General features: G+C 32.2%; 1 protein-coding gene across 1 annotated transcript; it reads right to left on the bottom strand.

Moving 5' to 3' along the window:
• Window positions 1-7112: 7112 nt before the first annotated feature.
• On the bottom strand, window positions 7113-12439 carry LOC109013006 (abscisic acid 8'-hydroxylase 2). The gene is made up of 8 exons (XM_018994906.2): window positions 12124-12439; window positions 11609-11927; window positions 11353-11502; window positions 10867-11121; window positions 10410-10499; window positions 10062-10247; window positions 9418-9536; window positions 7113-7707 (listed from the first exon to the last, which is right to left on the bottom strand). The coding sequence occupies exons 1-8, from the start codon at window positions 12366-12368 to the stop codon at window positions 7602-7604; spliced, it is 1470 nt and encodes a 489-aa protein (XP_018850451.2). The 5' UTR covers window positions 12369-12439; the 3' UTR covers window positions 7113-7601.
• Between the last annotated feature and the right edge of the window lie 1701 nt (window positions 12440-14140).

Below are 14140 nucleotides of genomic sequence, written 5' to 3'. Positions count from 1 at the left end.
CTTTATATAATGAATATAGGTCTGTTAAAAATCATGATAAGAGAAAATCTTATCATGCTACTTTTTCTGATTCAGAAAAACTAAGTGTTAAATGAAAACGGAAAGACAAAATGTATGCCTTACAAAAGCATATATTATGCTTTGACTTCGTTGAAAATTATTATATTTCTACAAATGGTTTTAATGTTGTTAAAACCAATTTTGTTAAGGAAGAAGGGAAAAAGGTGAGAAGATATAATCACCCCATTTAGAGACAATTATTATTTTTCATAAAAGAGTAGACATAAATGATTCTCCTTTTAAATTACCCAATACTAATTCTAATGCTACTACTTTTACTGAAACAAAGAAGATTATTGAACAAAACAATTTTATCAATAAAACTCTTCCCTACACACACACACACACACACACACACAAATGAATGATCAAATTTGCAAAATTCGCACATTGTATTTAGACATATTAATGTTGCACTTAAAAATAATGATTAATTTTTCCTTTTTAATTTGGCTAGCTCCTTATAATTTCTATCACCGTTTCCATACTGAGATGGGCCAGTATGGAAAAATTACTAGTAGGCTATTTACAAGACTAGCATTAATAGTACTGATTGATCATTGTGTCTAACTTGCCCTGTTACTTGATTTTACTTGGTGCCAATTTGAAAAAAAAAATTAACTCTGTTTCCGTATATGTGTATGTGTGCGCGCGCGCGCGCGTGTGTGTTTTCAACATGTTGGATACGTGTTTGCTTTGACGTGCTAGTCCTCATGATAGACAAGTTCTAAACTGAATTAGGATTTTGATCAGTCTTTGACATGCTATTTAGATATTGTCTTTTTCTTTTCTTTGGATGAATTTGGTGGTCATGTCTTTTTCGAGTATGATAAACAATTACGAGACGCTACAACAATATCTCATGTCAATTTCATATATTTTAGGTTTTTCATGATGTTGTCTATCTAGAACATGCATGGAACCATTTTACTCGACTCGTCCAAATCGAAGAAAAAGAGTCATGCGGTCGGTCCTTCTATTAGTTGCATCCGTTCAACACTTATATATTTTATTCAATTCCAAATTTGTTTTTCACATATATAGTTTGTGTGTACGTGTGTGTATATATATATATATATATATATATATATATATATATATCAGTAGCCAGAAAATAATTTAACAGTAAAAAATCTATGAACATCCCCTAGATCATGGTACATACTTCTACATCCATACAATGATGTTCACTCAAAATTGAGAAAAAAATGAATCTAGCTCATGCTACCTGCCCTATAAGGGCAAGAAGCTGCCATCATCCCAAAACCTTGACTAGGCAAGGTGGCCATATGGCCCCCCGCCCCTAGTCCTTTGCCACCCATCCTTGTTGGATGGAAAGTGGATTTTTCACCTCTTCAACCGTAAATTTGCATAAAATTATATAAATTAATTATATACAAACAAATCAAACAATGTTATTGTGGGTTTTAGTAGATCAGCTGCTTGATCTATAAAAATCCATGTCCTTCCTCTAGTTCAATCCTTGAAGTTGTGGGTAGGGCTGCAACCAGACCAACCCGACTCATGTATGGGCCTAACCCGACCCACCTCAAGCACCAACCAATCCGATATGGGCCGACCCGACCCGAGATTGGAAGCAGGTAATGGGAACCCGAATCGTATACACACAGATCCAAAAAAAACTTATAAATCCCACTATCCCTATACAATCTGATAAAAACCCAACATCAACCAATACAAACATAGCCCATCTTCTCGAGAATTCATGGATAAATGCACAATCATGCAAAAATTACAAATCCCACTATCCCTATACAATCCGATCAAAACCTTACTCTGTATGATCTATAACATAACAATCATAATTTGAATTTAAAACAAAAAAAAAAAAGAAGAGAGGGAACCATATCAATTGGTTTTGGGATCTGGCATGGAGAAGAGGCCCGAGCTGGCGCCGTGTGGTGGTGAAAATCCTAAGAAGAGTGAGTGAAGAAGACCGACGACGACGAAGAGGACAAGGGTGACGGTGGCACCGGACTTGAACTTGAAGAGGGAGAGGTCACGGCTCGACTCCTTGAGACTTGTCTCAACGCGGCCCATCTTTTTGGTCTTAGATTTCTTGGCGATCTTGGTGGAGGATTCGGTTTTCATTGTCTCCAGCTTCTTGGCAGCCTTGTCAATTGAGGTCCTCGACTTGTAGGAGTTGATGCGATGGATGAGGAGCCAGGAGATAGCCTTGCAGACTATCACAGTGTAGAACGAAATGGCCACGACGGTGAGGCTGTCGGAGTACTTGAAAGAGGAGAGAAGACTTGAGATGAGGCCATGGGAATAGGTGGTTGATTGGCAGATAGGAAAGGGCGAGAAAGTGCTTTCTCAAGAGTTCTACGGGGTTCAAATCATTCGATGACTTGAAATTAGTCTTGGATTTCTTATAATATCGATTTTAGCGGGTTCGACCCGCAAGTTACTTCAACCTGCTTTTTTGGTCGAGTTTGGTTAGGCCGCATGAATGAGTTAGATTCTAACATTTTTTGCACAAGCCTAGTTGTGGGTCTTTAGGCTAGAGAGAAGTAGATTAAAAAGAATAAGAAGAAGAAGAGAAGAAAGGAGATAGGTGTGTAGCTGACTAGATCTAGGGTTTCTTTATTTATATTAGGAAGCAAATCATGGGCAGGTTGGTTCCCAACAAATCAAAACATATTCTCGCCCACTCGGCCTACTCGTTGCCTAGTGAGTTGAGCTAATTGGATGAGCCACATCAATGTATGTCAGTTTATAGATTTATTTTTATAGAATTATTTTTGTAGACTTTCTTTGTGACTAAAACATTTTCCATATTAAATTTGTTCAATATCATTCATCTTATGAAGAATATGTCATGTCATAGAATATTAACAACCGGATCTTAAAAGGATGTGCATATTGTAATTTTTGGGAATTTGAAAGTATAATTTGTGAAGTTTGATGGTTTAAAATGTAAAATGCAAGTTAATCGACATGAGATCGATGGTTATTTTAAGTTAGGGAAATGCTATATCTCCCGCTGGGAGCTCCCGCTTGGAGCTCCCGCTGGAGATTAGTGTATTTTTTATGTGTTTTTTTAAATTATTTTTTATATAGATTTTTTTAATAATTTTAAATATTTTTAAAAAATAAAAAAAATTTAAAATATTATTAAAAAATACTTTCTTAATCACGAAGTAAAATAAAAAAAATTTTTTTAAATATTTTTTTATTTTACTTCGTGATTAAGAAAGTATATTTTAATGAATTTTTTTTACTTTCTAATTAAGGAAGTATTTTTAATGATGTTCTAAATTTATTTTATTTTTTTAAAAATATTTTTTATAATTTTTTATTTTACTTCATGATTAAGAAAGTATTTTTTAATATATATTTTTTTACTTTCTAATTAAAAAAATATTTTTTAAATGATGTTTTAAATTTATTTTATTTTTTTAAAATATTTTAAAATAATAAAAAATTTATTTAAAAAATTACTTAAATAAAACACATATAAAATAACACTACACCCCAACGGAGCCAGCGGACGCTGTAGCATCGCCCTTTTAAGTTATAATGGATGGGTCAGGAAGAAATTTTGGTAAAGTACTATTTACAACTGCAGATTGCAATATTATATATAGAAAAAGACTACTTTGCCATAGAAAAAGACTGCTCGGTTTGACTGTTCAGTAAATTTTTTTTTTTTTACTTAACGAGGAAAGAAATAATTTTAAGTGTATTAATGTATTTATTTTTAGATTTAAAAAATATTTAAATATATTACAAAAATATGAATAGAAAAATTAAAAAAAAAATTACTTTTACACAATTAACAGTAACATCGAGTGGTGCTAGTCAGACGGCTGAGTATATATATATATATATATATATATATATATATATATATATATGAAAGGGATCGAGGAGGCTAGCTGATGGTATCCACAAAAGGAAAAGAGTGGACAAAAATGGAGAAAAACATATGCATAGCTCTCATTTTTAGAGAGGGACCCTCCTGCAGGAGGAAACATACAAATAATGGGACAACGATGAATGCATGTGGAAAACAGTTCTGATTTTCCGAAGGAGAATAAATTTAAAAGAATCAATATTTGCAATTTGACACATCAGGGGATTAATGGAAAAATATCCCCAATAAAAATTTAAGAATTTTAAATGCAAGAGGGATAGAAGATGAAATGGATCCTATATTATTTATTTCTATATATATATATGTTTTGAATAATATTAAACTAGCAATAAATATTGTAAAACTTATTTTTTATATAAAAAATTCTATTTACAATCTCTATTTGAAGACCATATATACAAACCCTTATATATATATATATATATATTTCTCTCTCGTTCAAGAGTCAAGACCATGAATTCAATTAATAAAAACTTAAAAGAACATTAATCCAATATTAATAGTACCGTCAAGAAGCTGGCAGATGTCATTCTGATTGGATGGCTATTCGCATGCATGCACTCGCACTGCCTTATATATTATTTCTCGATATGACAGATTTTAAAAGAATGGTGTATAGTAATTGTACTCGTACGTCATGTGTGACAAAACGCATTTATCCTGGAAAATTTAGAAGACCTATGGTAAGCTTCGAAGTGTGGATCGTGGTCCCTTCATGTTAACAAGATCGTACAACATGTTTACATCGGAATCAGACAATATTGTTTCCCGTGACAACGATCATGTATTCAATGAATCAATAGGAAAATAAACTTTACATGATCCCTACGCACATAATTAACATGTTAGTACCTAAGCTTTCGCTTTGACATATACAACATTAAAATATAGAGTGTTTGCTGTCTTATTTAATCATAAAATATAAAAAATAGAGACATAACATAATTATTTTGATGATTGAATCTTAAGAGATAATACATAAAACTTATTCTATTCTTAAGTCGATGTGTAGAACACATTATCCACATCGCTTAAATAGTAAGATTTAATTTATAATATTCAAATTTTAAAATTTATCTTCTAAATTAAATTATGTCATATAAATATCTTATTAGGTGTGCTCCACACACAAGCTCTTGCGCACCAACTTGAGAAAAGAATTTTTCAATACAAAAATATATTTTCCTTTTCTTGTCAAAAATAATTTTTAAGATGCATTCATCTCCCCCTCCTAATATTACACTATTGAGAGAAGAGAGAATCTATTTACAAGTCTCATTTTTTTCCACATCCAACACACTGGCTTATGTGCATATTTGAGATTGTGGTAGAAAATTTAGCTTATAGTTTTAAAACTTATAGCTTAAACAATAAGTTTTGCTGTTAGCAATTAAGTTATTTATTAATGTTTGATAACCGTTTAAAATACTTTCAAATATATTATATATGTTTTGAAACAAATTAAAAAAATGCATTTTGAGGTAGAAATGACATAAAAGATTATTTGATTTTTTAAAAATTTCGACCATATCCCTGAAAGGTTGAAAGTTGTAAATTATTTAAAAGTTTTATGAATATTTTTGTCTATTGACAATTTTGTTTTTAAAATTAAAATTTCGTTTCACATTATTTGAAAAAACATATTTGAGGAAAAACATCAAAATTTTTTTATGGCTTTTAACTTCTAATAAATATTTTTCTTCAAATGTACTTAATTTTTATCTTATTTGATATTAAAAAGTATTTTAATATGTAATATCAAAATAACTTAATTTTTTCATTAGAGAGCTTTTTAAGTTTAAGGTTATTTAAGTAATTTTTAAAACTCCCAACGTTAGAATTGTAGTAAAACTCTTAAAATAATAGTTTTTGTCCTATAATTTAATATATAGTACTATATTATATTAAGATGGACAAAAATACAAACGAAACGTGGCATTATCATGATGGTCATTTCTATCCAAAAAATTATTTATATCTTTTAAGTCTTGTTTATTTTCACAAAACTTTTTATCTCATCTCATATTTTAATTATTACAATTTTTTCAAATTTTTATATAAAATAAAATAAATAATTTAATTTTTTTAAATTTTAAAATAATAATATTAAAAAAATATATTATAATAATATATTATTTAATTATCAGTTTTAATTTATTTCATCTCATCTACGTGCGAAAACAAACGTGAATTAAATTATCATCGGTTTGGTAATCATGCGTACCCATCACTTCTTTATATTAACAACAGTTGTGATATATATTCATTACTAAATTTTTTTAATTCATTTTGAGTCTTTGACAAACTCCATTTAAAAGAAAAAAAAAACATGTGAAAAATTGTTTATAAAGTGATGCTCTTCATGAGAGTTTTCTTTCCCTCGTGTACTTTCTGATCATCTCCTCTCGATACCCTAGTCGTTAAATAAAAATAATAATATTTATAATTATAGGGTGCACTTAATTTTTTTTTTAAATAAATATAAAATTATGAGAAAAAATTAATTTGTTAATACTAAATCTTATTTTTTTTAAAAAAAGGAGGTATGATACTTACACAACTGATAATTTTATCTAGTATTACTATGAAATAAATATCTAATTACTAAAAAAAAGACGACTAGTACTATTTCTTTTTGGAAAACAATTTACACAACATTTTTTTATAACACTTTACACAATTATGTTTTAAATGAGGAATATTTTAGTAAAAACATCTTATAAAAGTAACATAATTTTATAAAAATATTCTCATTTTATAACATTGTTGTGTAATATGTTATACAATGTGTTGTATAGATATCATTACTCTTTTTTTTTTTACCATTTAATACGTGGTTAATTTCAAATTCTTTCCCTGCACATGAATCGATTTGATAAAGCAAGCTTCCTCTCAACAGCACTCATGAGAATTATTGGACGCCATTACTCTCGTGCTCATGAGATGCTGCTCGATCGACGTGGATTATCTCGATCTGTTGTGCACCACTTCTTAGAATATGCGGTGAGTTTGCATATAGAATTAACCTGGTCCTCATTTTAGGGCAGGTTAATTTGTGAAAGTTCTACACCAGAATAAAAGATAGTGGGAATTTAAATAAAATCTTGGAACAGGGAAAGCAGTACATGAATTGAATCATTGAGCCACCATATTAATCAAGGCCACATACATTTCATCCTCAAAACCCAGCCACGACAGTTCATTTCGATTCACACATGCAAACACATCATGATATTATATATACCTTTCATATATATATATATATATATTAATGCGATAACATTTTTTTTTTCCTTCGCAGATTTATAAACATATATATTTACCTTACGACACACATGCATTATTAATTAATAATGCATTGGCATTGACACCGACTGATCATCATCCTGCGTTTAACTGGCATGCATGGACGAAATACGTCCAAGCTAGCTAGAGAGCTTGCAAACACAGGATTCCAAAGGACAAAGATTGGGAAAAAAAATATATATATATATACAAAACACAAAGAGGAAAAGTACTCTATGGGGATAAGTTGCTTTCGTCCCCCACTGGACAATTACATCCGGTCGTCGTCAACAACTTAGAATTAAGACACCACGTACGCTCATGGCTGCTTCTTTTTTTTTTTTTTTTGATAAACTCATGGCTGCTTCTTGTTCCTTAGGGTTACCTTTATAGGTAAACCCCGTTTGGGTACCGGGAAAGGGCCATATTGTATCCCATCCTCGTGTTCCATAGCTTCCCACCTAAATTAGCCAAAAGCCAAAACATCCAAATCACAATTTAGAGAGAGAGAGAGAGAGAGAGAGAGAGAGAGAGAAAGAGAGAGAGAGAGTAAGTTGCTCTGCTAATCTTGTATGGCTCCCTGTGAATTAAGCAGGATCTAATTTTGACCATGAAGATGATATTTAGCATTGACTATATGAAAAAATATATGTATATATATGGCCGTGAACCAATTTTTTATATGGAAATCCAAGCAAGTAGCTTGTTGCTTTGTGGAGCTAGCAGTCTAATCATAGAAAAAAATAAGTACCGCATTTTTCAACCTAGGCGGCCGATTAGTTTAAAACGAAGCTCACTCACATACTGACAGGATATATACCTTCGCAATTAAATAAATAATATCCCCCAACCCTTCCCCCTTTTTTTTTTTCTCTATCACAAGAATCTAAAGAAAAATGTGTCATTTTTCCATTCACATAAACACAAAGAGTGGTACACTACTAGTAGCTCGAACGGGACCGAGTCAAAAGAAGATGAACAAGAAGTTTTGTTAGTATTTTCGATGGGGACAAATTAAGAAACATTGATGTGTTAAACGCTGTGACTGTGAGCAAAGCTGTGGTGCCACGAAACGTGTTTATTCAGCCACGACACATAATCACATTTGTCTCTTGGTTTTCTTAACAGCTCACAACTCAGAGAGCTCTCATAGCCATTTGATCAAAGAAAGAACAGCTGGCAAATTGTGTCGCTTGCTATAGTACTACTACTGTGATTAGCATCTGATCTCGCATAGAGATCCAACGGCTAGAGAGCTAGCTAGAGATACCAAATGAGCCATCTGGTTCAAGTTTGGAGATGCTCGTAAGCATTGGATTTGATATTTTGAGTAAATGAAAGGGACCTTCGGACGGCCATGGAATCAAAGAAGATCTACCCAGATCCTTAGAATCCTATAACTTTTTAAGCCTGGAAATATATTATATATATGTATTCTCAGTACTCTGGTTCTTGACACAAGGAGATCAGGAAAAGATAAAGACGACGGATAGCCCCTACGCCTTTGTGCAGAAAAAGAACTGTTAAGGATATATAGCTGATTTATATTTTTCATAATTAAAATTAAGGACTTCGAGCTTCAGATACAGCTTCCAGAACATTTCTGATCTCACGTACTTATAATTGTTCAAATTGATTTGACTAAACTTAAAAAAAAAAGGAACTTCCAGTTTTTTGGACACAAATCTTCACAAGTTTGTAAAGCATTATTATATTATATGGAGACAAGTTTTCCTTAGTGAGGAGGTAATTGATGATCATCGATGACATATAAAGTGAGGATTTGTAGGTCATCATGTAGAGATCAGTACTGCTTGACAATAATATGATGCATGTGTGCCACGTGTATAATTAAATTCTATTTTTAGATGTTAGGTTGGCAACCACAAACTTACCAAAAAGTGAATAAAAAAAGCACCCTCTATTCTATATTCACTGAGAAACCCTAGCTATGCCCCCACAGTCCACTCGCCTCCAAGGAGACTAAGGACCACTTCCACGGCCTTAGGAACACCCAAGAGGACCACCAATCACTCCTCCCCGGTCAACTAAGAGTAGACAAACAACAAGAAAATTGTTTTTAAAATTGCCTTTTTTTTAAGTTTTTATCATAAATTGTTAGCTATTTTTTACTTGGAGAGAGAGAGAGAGAGAGAGAGAGAGAGACTGGCCTGTAAGAGGTGCTGAGGTGGTGAAGAAGGATGAGCATCTCAAGCTTGGCCAGCTCACTGCCTGGACAGGCATGGACTCCATTCCCGAACGGCATGTACGTGTTAGGTCTTGGTGGCGCCTGCACAATCACATAAACGAACCCCCAAACTTAACCCACATATTTTTAAAATCTTCTGATCTCCATCACCAGCTAAAATATTCGCTGTTTTTACAGACAGTAGTGTTATGATGTATACTTCCAAACTAATTGTGCAACAAAATTTTTACTACCCTACAAAACTAGCTCACGTGATCTGATAATTAAAAGATATCACGCTCAGATCGTCTAAGTTGAAGAAGATTCACATAAAAATTGAAAACGACACTTCATCCAAGATAATCTAGCAATCGATAACCTTATATTTCAGCCCAAACAAGATAGACTATACTGGTGCATGACCCACTTCTTGAATCTTGGGTTTAGATCAGCTACAGATCATCAGGATCAGGAGGTACTTCAGGCCAGGAAAACTAGCTCTATATATATATATATATATATATATATAACTAGCCAACCTTAGATTTATTTTATTTTATTTTTACTTTTGATGCATGCATGCATGCAGTACTGCTTGGAATTGTATAGGAGTGGACCGAGTGGTACCTCGAATCTTGAAGGGTCAAACTTTTCGGGTTGTGGGAAGAACTCAGCACAGTGATGAATGGTTCTGAAGAGAGGTAGAACCTTCCAACCCTTGGGGATAAAGTAGCCCCCAAATTCAACATCTTGGACAGCTTCTCTGAATGTAAATGAGAGTATGCTTGCAGCTCTCAGTGTTTCTTGAATCACCTGAAATTCGATCGCTTTCATCAATAATATTATTTGATCAATACATGCATGCACTGATCCAATTATACATACATACATACATACATACATACATATATATATATTTATATGTCGAGTGTATTTTAAATTATTTAACAATGGTGTAGCGTACGTATATATTACCCGGCCAGTCAACGGCATTTGCCGAGTATCCTCCCACGTAAGTCCACGATTTGCCTCAAATAGTTTGCGTTGAATTCCTTCTTGTTCCCTCTGAAACATTCGAATGAATACCGATTAATAGATATATATATATATATATATATATATAGAACAATAATTTTCTTTTGGAAATTCAATCTGCCAGAATTTTCCCCAATCATTGCATGCATTACTCAATAATTAAAACGATGACTTTGGAAGCTGGCTGTGTAAAGGACAAAGCAAAAAATACTTGACCAAGAATAATATTAAAATATATATACATGATCAGACTGGATAAACTTTAATGTCTCAGCCGATAGATAAAAACAAATTAAGGAGCTAGCTAGCTCTGGCTTGAAAACCTGTCCAGAGATTAAAAAGGATATTCATTTAATTAATTAAATTAAAGGAGGAATTAATATAAGATCATGATTACCGTCACGGCATCTAGGAGGTTGCCATTATCGAGCAAATACTTAAGAACCCACGTAAGGACACTTGCAGTTGTATCATGAGCAGCAAAGATTACTCCAATTATATTGTCTCCAATTTGAGAATCGCTAAGCTGATTGAGCTTCTCGTCTTTGGCAGCTCCCAGTAATACTCCCAACAAGCCACCGCCATTTCTCCCTGATCCCGCTCTCCTCTTTTCGATTAATCTTCTCAATGTCTCATTCAGAAGCTTCCTTGCCTAATTGAAAATTAATTATAATCATCCATTATTATAAGTGAAAAAAAACATAATCTTAATTAATTAATTAGCATATCTTACATAAGTACCTTAATTAATAAGATTGTACAATCATGTATACACTTGAAGACAAAGGCCTTCATGATTAGGTTCTTAAAACAATGTGAGACTACTAGAGCCAAAATTTTACAGGGGAGAAGAAGCCTTTTATTTATTTATTTTATATTTTACCTTCATTGCCTTGCGAAAGGGAGTTCCCGGTAGATTTAGAGGCATAGAATTGTAGCCCTTCTCAAGGCACAGATACAAACTTTTTATTCCTTCCATTTCTGAGTCGAGTTTGTCTCCGAATGCCGAAATCATTGCCACTTCAAAAGCATACTGAGACGTACACCAAAAATAAGAATAATCCTTTAATTTTTAGATTCCTAGAAAGTGCTGAGTCATGAAGAAAAGGATAAGAAGAGGCTAGCAAATCGAAACATACCCTCTTCATCTCTTGCAAGGTGTTAATGGTGCGATTCTTCCAAGTGGGGAGAAGTTTCAGAACAATACGCTCAATCTCCGAGACTGATCCTCTAATTGCAGAGGGCAGAAAGGAAGCCTGAACTAGCTTCTTGAGCCTTGAATGGTAGGGTCCCTGATGAAAGAATATAGCCTCTGGCCCTATCATTTTCTCCTTGCTTGGCGGATAAGTTGGCTTGAACAGATGAGCCTGACTCACTAGAACAATTCTTGCTGCCTCTGGGCTGGAAATCATTACACAGGGGCAACCTAATATGTGGGTCTTAAAGATATCCCCATACCTGCAATAGATAAACCATATTGAGTAAATAAAATGAAGATTATACATATAATCAAAATATAAAACTTCCCAGTAAAACCAGAATCTCTCTTTCGATCTACATATTACGTACGGAAATGAAATAATCTTGAGCAAAAAAAGGGGTCGATAGAGAAATGAGGTCTAGGGTGGTTCGTGTCTATTTTGAGGTGAAATACCGTTTTTGCCTGTTCGAAAAGAAGGAATTTGGGTTTTCAGTGTAGAGCTTGATGGTCTCTCCTATGTAGGGCCAACCCATTGAACCAGGGGGCAGGCGTTTGTGCCTGGGTTGGCACCAGCGGAGGAACATTTGCAGCAGTAGCAGCAGCAACAAAGAGCAGAATAGCAATGGCATAATGAGAATAGCAGGCTCATGAGAACGAAAGCTTGCAAAAAAGGTTGAGAATGGGAAAAGCTGCTGCATGGTGCTTTTAGCCTTGAGAGGTGGCAGAGGCTAACTTGAAACAAAGAAGTGATGAGTGAAGGATGGAGGGTTTGGTGGTGGGGCTTTTATAGAGTGGGAGGGGCTTGTATAGGTGGGGGTTTGAAACAGACATCACCATTTTTATGGGAACACCTTGCTTAGAGCATTGGTATTGGATTGACTATTTTACTCTTTAAATTTTGACTAATATGTAACTTTTTCACTTTTAACTAATCATTCAAAATATAAAACCTACATTGGATTAGTTATCACACTCTCTATAATAATAAAATATTATTATTTTTTATTTTTATATTTTATAATTAATTTTTATTTTATAATTAATTCTATTTTCATAACTTCTTATAATCACCTATAATTTCTAATAATCATATTCATTTTCATTTTCACAATCTAATAAATAAAATCAATATCAATATTATCAAAATAATTTCATCAATCTTCAATACTCGGGAGAGGAAGAGGGAAGAAGAAAGAAAAAGGAGATGGGGGAGAGAGAGAGCCAATATTAATAAACAATGTATTTGAAGGTGAAATAGTGTTTTTCATATTTGAAGAAAAATATGAATTTACTGTAGCTGATATTTAGGATAAAAAGTGTTTGGCTAATTCAATGTGGGCCAATTATTGATAAAGTTATTTAAATTTAGAGATGAAATGTTATTTGAAGAAGCCAATGTGAATGCTCTTAGTCGTGGCGGAATCAGCAATTTTTTTTGGGGGGCCAACTTTTCAATCGCATGAGATGGTTATATAAAATGAAAAATATTGCAAAATCATAATTAAGCATATATAAAATTAAATCTCGATAATTTGTCAAATAATGTAGAAATAAAATTTTAAAATCACAACTTAATATCTATTTCAGATTTTTGACAATAATATTTTATAGAATAATATTCATCAATTATTATTTTTGTAAATACGAAATATTTAGAAATTATTTTCTTCGTATAAACTATCAAGTAATTTTTTAGAATGTCATCTTTCATTCTAATATCTAAGCTAATTTATGAAATTTATGTTAAATCTATCTATTTTGGTGTCACATTAAGTATATAGTACTACAACTGAGACCTTAAATAAACTTTTTTCCTATAACTTTAGAGAATAAATCATCTCCATTATTTTTCATATAAATCATCAATCTTAAATGATTTTTTTGGTATTTTCACTTTGGATTCTATATTAAGAAACTTAATATTGTATAATAAAAAACTTTGCGGGTCAATGTTAATAGTTTATTATTTATCCTAATCTTAGTTTTAATTTAATTTTAGTATGGCCAAATCCTTGAAAATAGATAATATATAGATAATATACAAAATCTAGGAGTTATAGGGAAAAAAAAATTAGAGAGAGACATTTATTTGTTATTGAAATTTTACAAAATTTTAGAAAGCATATGGGAATATGGGAATAAAAAAATTATAAATTTCGCGCAGGGGGGTTGAATTATGAATAAATTTAGGAGCTATTTTGAGTTTTGAAAAAAATTTAGGGGGCCAATATGTAGATCTGCCACTGTTGCTTAGTTTATTATATATGTATATGTATACGAGTAATGGTACTCATCATCTAATTTTTCATTATCATCTCATCATCCTATGATATAGCATTAGATAATGATTAGAAACTATTTATTATATTTTACTTAACCTATCATCTAAAATGTTGTTAGATCTCAAATGTTGTAAGCCGAATAAAATAAAATAAAAAAAAGGCTCTCTGATACTGCTTGCGTGGTAAAA

This window comes from Juglans regia, chromosome 14 (genome assembly GCF_001411555.2).
Source record: "Juglans regia cultivar Chandler chromosome 14, Walnut 2.0, whole genome shotgun sequence".
NCBI lineage: Eukaryota > Viridiplantae > Streptophyta > Magnoliopsida > Fagales > Juglandaceae > Juglans > Juglans regia.
This window is presented reverse-complemented; position numbering and strand designations above follow the sequence as displayed.

Excerpts from the sequence above, each read along its gene's own strand:
- LOC109013006 (XM_018994906.2), bottom strand. The coding sequence starts at position 12,368 with ATGCAGCAGCTTTTCCCATTCTCAACCTTTTTTGCAAGCTTTCGTTCT. Across the intron at positions 11,122-11,352 it reads CCTTTCGCAAGGCAATGAAG|GCAAGGAAGCTTCTGAATGA; the intron begins GTAAAATATAAA and ends ATTTTCAATTAG. Across the intron at positions 9,537-10,061 it reads TTGACCCTTCAAGATTCGAG|GCGCCACCAAGACCTAACAC; the intron begins GTACCACTCGGT and ends GTGATTGTGCAG.